Source organism: Olea europaea, chromosome 5 (genome assembly GCF_002742605.1).
Source record: "Olea europaea var. sylvestris chromosome 5, O_europaea_v1, whole genome shotgun sequence".
Taxonomy (NCBI): domain Eukaryota; kingdom Viridiplantae; phylum Streptophyta; class Magnoliopsida; order Lamiales; family Oleaceae; genus Olea; species Olea europaea.
In genome coordinates, this window is record NC_036241.1 from 4443618 (window position 1) to 4453962 (window position 10345).

Below are 10345 nucleotides of genomic sequence, written 5' to 3' on the forward strand. Positions count from 1 at the left end.
GGTGCAAATACTATACCTACCCCATCTCGAACCGGATCACTAAAATTGAATACCATATCTGCCTCATTGCACCATCGGTTCGATTTTTTTCGACTCATTCGATTCGATTAATCACAGTTTTCAATTTTTACGATTTGAATTGACATCCCTACTTTAGTGTTGAGCTCGATTTTTAGGGATATAACAAATGATGATCTCAAAAGGGTTCGATTGTCAGGGATGAAACAACCCAATATGGTTTGGAATCGAGCTTCATGTTGAATGGATGAAGATGGGTATGTAAGCCCGGACTAAGAAATAAATTTACTTTCCAAATGTTATTTTAAAAGACGTTCTTACTATAATATAATAACTTTATTGAAAATGACTTTCATTTTATTTTATTTTATTTTATTATTGTTATTTATTATTATTTTTTTCTGTATACAGTTCTTCAATTAAATTGGTCAAAATTGATACATAGTGGGTGACGTGAATCTCTCAGAGGCAATCAACAATTGGTTGGCCTTGGATACAATTATTGAAAAGGGTTTTTCAAGAATAATAATTAAAAATTAGTAAAGCAAATTATCACTAATGAAAATTTCTTCAGTGAATAACCAACGGTAGATATGATGGAAATTAATATAAGTGGACGATATAGGCAAATTATTAATAGTGATACTGTTGATGATCATTGATACACTTCTGTCGGTTATTATTCATTTAATGATATTTTCCTAAAGCCCAACAACTAATTACCAAGAATCCAAAACAAAACAGGAAAAAAAATAAAAGAAGCAAAATTGAGAGCACGCCGCATAGATATGTTCGCCCCCAAAGAGTTGGAGTTAGGACTGTCAATCGATCGGATATGGATCGAATCTGCTAAAATTCGATCCGACCCAATAATCCGATGAATATTTGAATGTTAAATTAAAATTCGATTAGCTATGTCCGATAACCTGATCCGAAATTGAAAAAATTAGAAAAATAAAATTTTTGTTTATTTTTTCATTAAAAATCATAGTTCAACAAGATTTTAATTAATTATTTATTTAAAAAATATTTGAATTATTTTGATGGGCTCACTTATTATATTAGAATGCCCAATTTTTATTTTATTTTTTATTTATTTTTATTTTTTATCGATGTGATGCTCCTTTTAACTCTTTTTTAAAAGAGACTTCTTTTGAAATATTTTAGTGATATTCCAATATGGGATACTAGCTTTTTAAGGGATTCTCTTCTTCCAATGGTTTAGTGATATTTCAATGTGGGATACTAATCATAATCATTTGTTAATTCTAAGTATTTACTAGCTTATTTTATTATTTTCATAAAAAATCATAGCATCAATAAGATTTTAATTATAAATAATATCAATTTGAACAAAGTAACTTTTTTGGACATATTAATTGTTAGTTTTTTGTGTTAAAAAACATTGCTATAGTAAATCGAATCAATAAATTAATTATTAATTTTATCTTATTTTAATTAATAAAAAATTAAATCTCTTCAAAATTTTCAATTATAAATATTATACTATTTATTATTTAAAAATTACGTGTAAAGTATCATACAATTTTCAAAATGAAAAAAGCAGTGTCGCGACAATATAAAAAATATAATATATTATTATAATAAATTGGATAGGGTTGTTATCCGATCGGATTGACCTATATCCATATTTGTTTCATTTAGTTAACGGATTATCGAATTTGGATCTCGATTAGGTTATCGGATTGAAACTCTAAATCAATCTCCCATTAATTTCATCGGATTCAGATTAAAATCCAATCTATTGACAGCCCTAGTTGAAGCATGGAATTCTCCATTTCTTGGTCATTGGAACATTGGTGTAGATTAATGCTTTGCACAATTTTTAAATGAAGCCAATATACGACCCTACAACCTTTTGAACACACAACAAACCGCATTTGTTGTTCTCTATTGTAAATCAATCTTGATTGAACCACTATAGTTTCAAGCACTACAATTTACACAATCGTCTCTTAATATTACTACTCAATCACACATATTTAATAAGAATTAAGAGAGAGAGAGAGAGAGAGAGAGATGTTCAATTTTTTCTTAGTTGATCTAACGACTACCACCACTGTATGTCCTTTAGTTGTTGCAACATGCGTGGAATAGAATGTAACCGCCCACAATATGATTTTTCCACGTACTAATTGGATGGAATAGCGTAAAGTTTTGCTGTGATATATCCAATATCGATATTCGTCCCACGATTGATCCAGGCCAGACTATTGGAATTTAGTTGTTTCTAGTTAAAGAAGGAAGCTCAATCTTTATATTCCAAACTGTTTAGAAAATTCGCATAACATGGTTTAGTTTTAGATCATTTGATGATGTGGATTGTAACAATACTAAACCATGAAGAAAACAAAACAGAACTTAAATTTTTTCTATAATTATCTAGTTTTATCCAGAGCTGTGTACTAAAATACTGTTCGAGTTTCAGCATAGTCATAATATACAACAAAATACTTCGATATTCTACAAATTTTCTGCCTGGCTATTTTGTTGAAGAACCTGTCCTGAAATGGCAGCTGCAAGTGCTGATTTGAAATTGAGATCTTGTGTTAAGGTGGAAGCCATTTGTTCCACCAGATACTGTTGGAATTGTGTACCCATTTTTCGGATTGAATCAGTAGCTGGCTTTGGTTTTGTAAGATCAAGTGTAATGGTCTGCGCAGACGAGTTTAGAGAGGTCATCGAGCAAGGGACCGTGCTAAGTGTTACCACCCGGCTGGAGCTAGAAGCTTGCTTGGGTTTCAAGGGGGGAGGATGGTTGTGCTCTCCTTCATAAGTTGCTACAAGAATAGACTGATCCTTTATACTTCTTTGAACCTGCATAAAGACCATGTAACAAACAATTACAAATAAAAAAATCTTGAGAAAATTGAAGAAATTCAAGAACTGTTGAAAAGGATTAATTTGATTCGATCTACTTTCGAATTAAGTTAAAATCTATTCAATTATAGCATTCAATTCTATCTACTACTGTGTACCAAACATTCGTTAAATGCTTACCGCCGTTGGTACCAACATTCAACTTAAGTCTTATTTAAGGGGAAGGTTATGAGTTCGAATCTTGGGGGACGCGACAGAAAGCCGTGAGGGGTAAGTGGGCGCAAGACCCATTCAAAGCAGACAGTACGTAATCTAACGGCTTGAGCGAGAGGTCTGGGTCGTTACACTAGCCTCATTCGAGGTGTTCTTTGCCGATACATGTATCTATGGACACTAAATTTCTCGAAGGTGTTTAACATTCTGATAAGAATTATTCTTCACTTTGTCCTTGGAAGTTACTTAGTGATGAAGAAAAATGTCTATGCTTTGAAAAATTTTAAATTCAGTCTAACTTTATGGAACGCTTAAGGAAAACTCCAAATATGGCGACAAAACTTTTCAACATATGGGAATTACTTTTTGGGATTTCGATAATGATAATTATCTCCACAACCCTGAAACAATCGAATAATTGAAATGCCATGAGAACAAGAAAATGTGAGAATGTCATTGAGTTGAGCTGAAACTCAAGGCTCAGGCTTGGAAAAGTAAAATGAAGTCGAGATGTTTTTAGTCGAACCGAGCTGAGCAAAAGCTCAACCAAAAAATCGAGGTTCCATCCGAGGTTTACGCTCGAACCTTGTCGAGCCGAGTCGGCTTTACACACACACACACACACAAGCTGCCTTTTATTTTAACGAGCCACATGGACTGGCTCGGGCTCGGTTCTACCGAATCTCGATCCGGGTCAACTCGAACTTTTTTCTGGCTGAATCATAAGCCGATGAGCTAAATTATTATCTTTTAGCAAATGAGAATTAAACCACTATATGTCCTTTAGTTGTTGCAACATAGGAGTTGTTTTTCCTTCACACCTTTTAGCCCATATTTATTGAGTGAAACATGACTTTTATAATCGACAATAACTTTATCGGTGGTGATGTCGGCAATTGACAGACATTTTTTCGTTCAAACCTATTAAAACTAATGGTAACACCAATTAGGATGTGAGAGGTTCAACTCAATAAACACATAACAATGGCACCACAAATCTTAGGCCTCTAATTTGACAAGAAAATCACATAAAAATGGCATAACAATTAAGAGTTCAAGAGGCTTGGTAAGAGAATTTGAAACAAGAATTCAGTCTCATTCGAGGTGTTCTTTGCTGATACATGTATCTATAGATACTAAATTTCACGAAGGCGTTTACCATTCTGATAAACATTATTCTTCACTTTGTCCTTGGAAATTACTTAGTGATGAAGAAAAATGTCGATACTTTGAAAATTGTTCAATTCAATCTCACTTTATGGAACGCAAAAGGAAAACTCCGAGTATGGGGACAAAACTTTGCTACATATGGGAATTTAATTTTTGGGAATTCGATAACGATAATGATCTCCACAACCCTGAAACAATCAAATAACTGAAATGCCATGAGATTTATTACGTGAACAAGAAAATGTGAGGGTGTCAATGAGTCGAGTAGAAATTCAAGGCTCGGGCTCGAAATAGTAAAATTAAGTCGGGCTTTTTTTTTGCCGAACCGAGCAAAAGCTCAGCTAAAAAATCGAGGCTCTACCCAAGGTTTTGGCTTGAGTCTTGCCGAGCCGAGTTGGATATATGTATGTATGTATATATATATATATGTGTGTGTGTATATATATATATATATATATATATATATACACACACACACACACACACACATATATATATATATATATATATATATATATTAATGAACCACATGGGTTGGCTCGAGCTCGGATCTATCGAATCTCAATTCGAGTCTACTCAAACTTTTTTTGGGTTGAATCACGAGCCGACAAGCTATATTACCATCCCTTAGCAAATGAAAATTAAACCACTGTATGTCCTTTAGTTGTTGTAGCATAGGAGTTGTTTTTCCTCCACACACCATTTTGCCCATATTTATTGAGTGAATCATGACTTCTATAATCCACAATAAATTTGTCGATGGTGACGTCGCCAATCGACAGGCATTTTTCCGTTCAAACCTATTAAAACTAATGGTAACACCAATTAGGATGTGAGAGGTTCGACTCAATAAACACATAACAAAGGCACCACAAATCTTAGGCCTCCAATTTGGCAAGAAAATCACACAAAAATGGCATAATCATTAAGAGTTCAAGAGGCTTGGTAAGAGAATTTGAAACAAGAATTCAACCTCATTCGAGGTATTCTTTGCCAATCCATGTATCTATGGACACTAAATTTCTCGAAAGTATTTACCATTCTGATAAGCATTATTCTTCACTTTGTCCCTGGAAGTTACTTAGTGATGAAGAAAAATGTCGATACTTTGAAAATTGTTCAATTCTTTCTCACTTTATGTAATGCTCAAGGAAAACTCCGAATATGGAGACAAGCAACATACGGGAATTTAATTTTTGGGATTTCGATAACGATAATTGTCTCCACAACCCTAAAACAATCGAATAATTGAAATGCCATAAAATTTATTATGTGAACAAGAAAATGTAAGGATGTCAACGAGTCGAATCGAAACTCAAGGGTTGGGCTCAGAAAAGTAAAATTAAGTCGGATTTTTTTTTTGGTTGAGCTGAGTTGAGCAAAAGCTTGGCCAAAAAATAGAGGCTCGACCCTTGCCGAGCTGATAGAGTCGGCTCTTTTTTTAAAAAGAATAATATATATATTAAGGTTCAGCTTGAGGCCAAAATGGGGTTCGACCCGAGCCTCGGCTCCCTTCTACCAAATCTTGAGTCAAGTCAACTCGAACTTTTTTCGAGCTGAATCAAGAGATGCTCAAACCGACGAGCTAAATTACCATCCCTTAGCAAATGAGAATTAAACCTAGATACTTAGTAGCACTTGAACTAAGAATTATATCATTGACAATCTATTTGGTGATGCTTCAATTGGTGGAAGTCGACAAATAAGCATTTATAGTTTTTATTTTTAATATTTCATCATGTTCATCAATGATTACTAATGTCCTTCCATGATGTCATTGGCAATCACCGACACTAAGGTACACATAAAAAACTATAAAATAATATATTCAATCTTTTTTTTTTTTTTTTGATAACCCAGGTGTCCCAACTTAGCCGGACTAAATCCTGGACCTCTAGCCCCCGGCCCCTCAGTGACTAGTGGAGGTAAATCGCAGGTTATGCCCTTGTTGGTTCCCAAGTTCCCACATGGCTTTTACTCCTTCCCCAAAGGGACCCTCTTCCATGATTATTACATCACCAAGCTGCTCCAACCCTTCCTCTGGTTATTACATCACTTGGCTGCTCCAACCAGGAATCGAACTCCCCACACTTGGGTTCAGAGCCCCCCAATGTGATTGTTCCGCCAACTTGGATGTGCCCTGGGAGGCTTAATATATTCAATCTTTACAATATTCTAAATGGTTAACCAACTACTATGTCTCATAAAACAATTATTAGTATTTTGTTGAAGCCTCCAATCAATCCTTGAGCAACTACGATTTTAAACTTAACCAGTATTTCTCCCAAATATTCAAATATTATGATGAATTTCTCAAAAATTGCTAGATAATGCATGTTTGTTATGCTTTTGAATAGTATAATGGATAGCATTTTAACTTCTATTTCGTTCTTAATATTGTCCAATACAATTAAACCCTCTTGCCGTACATACCAAAAGCGGATTGCACTAACTCGTGTAGTACTTAGTGTGAAAATAACCTAATGCTTACCAGGTGAAATTGAATCAGACTCGAGTTGTTTAGAACAATATTTCAGAGTAACTGATTTTCTGCCATATTTCGTCTTTATAATTCCTTGTGTTTAAAAGAAGAAATCAGGGACTTTCCTTTCACTTCCACAAAATAAATTGAATGAATTTGCCTAAAATTCGATGCCCAACTTATTTTTGGAATTTCATTTAATCTTTTATTCCATAATTATTGGATTCATTGTCAGACTCAAAGTTTTAGTTAAAAGAGAGAGAGAGAGAAAAAAAAAAGAAGAAGAAGAAGATCATATTGACATGAAACATTTATCATTACGTTGTTCATTTAGCATCCAAGCAGGTATTTATCTTGCTAAGTGTATAAAACTTATATCTTCTTATTTCATAATTTTTTTTATCGTCTCTTTCAATGCTTGTTATTTTCAAAACTTATATCTACTTATTTACAGTAACGGATCCAGAATTTTGTGTCAGCACAGGCGACCGCAGACCGTCGGCCCAATAAAATATTACAAGCTCGTTTGATGTAAATTTTTTTTTTTGGCAAAAAATGTATTTTGGATTGATGGAAAATATGTGGTTAAAAATAAGGAAAAATTTTGAATTTTGTGTAATATTATTTTATTGAAATATATATGGTTGAAAATAAAAGAGAGAAAAATATATTCTGAAATAAATGGGAATCAAACGAGACCTAAAATTTAAATATAACAATTATTTTGTTGAAATTAAACATATATAATTTTGTTAAAAAAATAAACTGTATTCATCAAATGACATTGTTGTCAAATTTTATATAATTCAAAAGAAGAGCTCGGGTTCAAATCTTTATTAGTGCATTAAAACAAGCTAAGATCTAATATATATATAAATGTTAAGTCCATTGTCCCAATTCAACAACCGGCATAATGGTCAAACCATTAGTAATTTTAACAATAGCTCCAGGTTCGAATCCCCCTTCTCCTCATTCCATTAATATTTGGTAAAAATTGTAAAACTAAAAAAATTGAACAATAAAAGTTGATTGGTAAAGGATCGAACTTGGGACCTACAAGATGTAAGTACCAATGCTAACCAACTTGGCTAAAAGCAACGTTTGAATGAAAAATGATTATTAGTAATATAACTTAAAAATTTCATCTATTCTCAACTAAAAAAACTGGTTGCCGGCGAATCCAGCACGCATGGCCGCGAGTGCTCGCTAGGTATTGGATCTGCCAGTGCTTATTTGTCCATACTAGGGTTTTTTCATAATTTTTTTTTTTTCACGCTCAACCTCACTTGGATTTTTTTTCCAGAAATCGTTGTATCAAATGGGAACGGAAGAAGCCTTCATTTATGAGGATAGCAAACAACAATCTTCATTCATGCATTGAAAATGGGTCAAGATTGGTGCAAGTAAATAATTGATTCTTCCATTAAAAAATTTCTTCTCTCAATAGTTACATACAAGTCTATGGAACATAGAAAGGCAAGATGTACATGATGTATATGGTTCGGATGAACCAAATTCTCATTGATTTGATTTTTCCTTTAGAAGAGGCCCACACGTGTTTTGCAAAAAAATTATTGTGAGGCCCCTACACATCATTTTTTTTTACAACCGTATTAGCATCAAACTTGGTTGAATCAAGCAAATTTTCATGATGAGGAACATTATACCTATGGTACTTACTTACCATTTGATTCTTCTGAGAATCAATTTTCATGTTGAAGAAGAAAAAATCATATTTACCATTAAATTTAAAATAGCTTATGATATACTGCAAAAATTTATATATATAATATATACTACATATTATGTAAAACAACACTAAAAATACCTCATTGTAGCTAATTAATCTTCTTGGAATTTCTTAATTCCTTAAACAGCCCGTTAATTAGTTTTGAAATGTTTCATTTATCAAGCTAATTTATGCTATTTTGCTTTATCAAATTACTCATTTTTCCTTAAAAACTAAATGTACTTCCAGAATTAAAAGGTGGATAGTAAAAATGAATTTAGAATTTATATTAGTACCAAATGTAATTTGCATATTTCATAGAGATAATTATTTTGGGCTTTCAAAACATTTTTGAGGTCCCCTTATAACCAGAGGCCCAAGGCCACTGCCTAGGTGGCTTTGGGCCAGACCTGGCCTGTCGGCGAGTGCACGCAGTGGTGGTGGTGTGTGCGATGAAAACGGCACAAGAATGATAGGCATCCTTCACAAACAACACCAAAAACCAAGAAGGGGAAGAAAACAATTGATATTGAAATTGATAATTGACTTGAATTTGGGGATTGGTTTGTGCATGTGATGTATAGTCAAGAGTATTTTAGTAAGTTACTAGTCTCTTATTTAATCCTCATTTCTTGAAATACATTTTTTTTCAAACTCGTTTTTAATCGAGTAATGCTTTTTAACACCAATTAGACTGGTGTTATAGCACTTCTAGTGCTAGGCAGTATTATTATTCTTTTCAATCACACATATCAACTTTTTGACAACGTTTTTTATTAGCTTCCATTTAAAAACATACTAGAAATCTAACTTTTAGTAAAACCAAAAATGGGCTTTTTAGGTAAAAAAAAATATTTATGTTTATACTATTTTTCTAATCAAAGGCTATAATTATAAATTTTGTGATAACTATTTGACTTAATTTCGCGTCATTATTTAAGAATTGCTTATTTAGCAATACAAAGTCAAACACACAAAGAAAAATATGGAAGTTTTCGTCGAAGGTGAACTCAATGCACCTACCCACGCATTGCCTCGTCCATGGAGTTCTTAGCACAATGCAATGTTCGCAAGGCCAAGGAATCCAACCTATCATGCCAGGTCCAGGTCAAGCGCCGCACCGACAAATACCCTCCGATGATCATAGTTTATTTCGTCAATAGCATTGAAGAAACCTTTGATGCCACGTCTATCCCCGCCCCAAGAATTCGCAACTTGATTCCCAAAATAGGGTTGCTGCTTGAGAAGGAGCATATGTTTCAAGAAGTTGGTGAGAAATGGGATTAAGGTAGGGGTGTCAATGAGTCGTGTCGAGTCGACTCGTAAGCCGAAATTCCCGGTTAGGGCTCGTCTCTGGCTTTTCTAAAGCGAGCTTTTTTTGGCTCAAGCCGAGCAAAAGCTCTGCCAAAAAATGATCCGAGCTTTCGGCTCGGACCTTACTGAGCCGAGCCGCGATGGCTTGATTTTTTGGATTTTTTTTTTTTTTAATTTTCTCCCCTCTTAGCTACCAAATAGGCAGCATGGTAGCTAAAATAACTGCCAAACAGGCAAATTTTTTCTTTCTATTTTTTTCGTGGGCCGGCCCAACTTGAGCCTATTCCCCCAAAATGGTGCTCGGCTCGAGCCTTGGACCTGGCCGGTTCGGGCTTTTTTCGGGCCTAGCCATTGGCTGTCCGAGTCGACGAGCCCAATTATCATCCCTAGATTAAGGTAATGGGTTGATTACTTGCCTGTTTTTGTGGGATTTGTGTTTTGCATTGACTAGGTGGAATAGCGTGATGATTAGTTTTTGTTTTTTTGGTCGAGACAATTAATCGAACATGTTGACTCTGTACTATTTTGAGGTCTAGGGTTTCAACTTTATTCTTGTTGTGCTTTAAGTTATAACAATT

General features: G+C 34.0%; 1 protein-coding gene across 1 annotated transcript in view; it reads right to left on the reverse strand.

The window, feature by feature from the left end:
• The window catches only part of LOC111394151 (probable WRKY transcription factor 40), a 15861-nt gene extending 6263 nt beyond the window's left edge, over positions 1 to 9598 (reverse strand). The window contains exons 1-3 of the mRNA XM_023019921.1: positions 9477 to 9598; positions 8823 to 8934; positions 2539 to 2856 (exon numbers count right to left, since the gene is read on the reverse strand). Coding sequence (XP_022875689.1) covers positions 2539 to 2856; positions 8823 to 8934; positions 9477 to 9598 — 552 coding nt within the window. The remainder of the gene's footprint in view (positions 1 to 2538; positions 2857 to 8822; positions 8935 to 9476) is intronic.
• Positions 9599 to 10345: the final 747 nt, after the last annotated feature.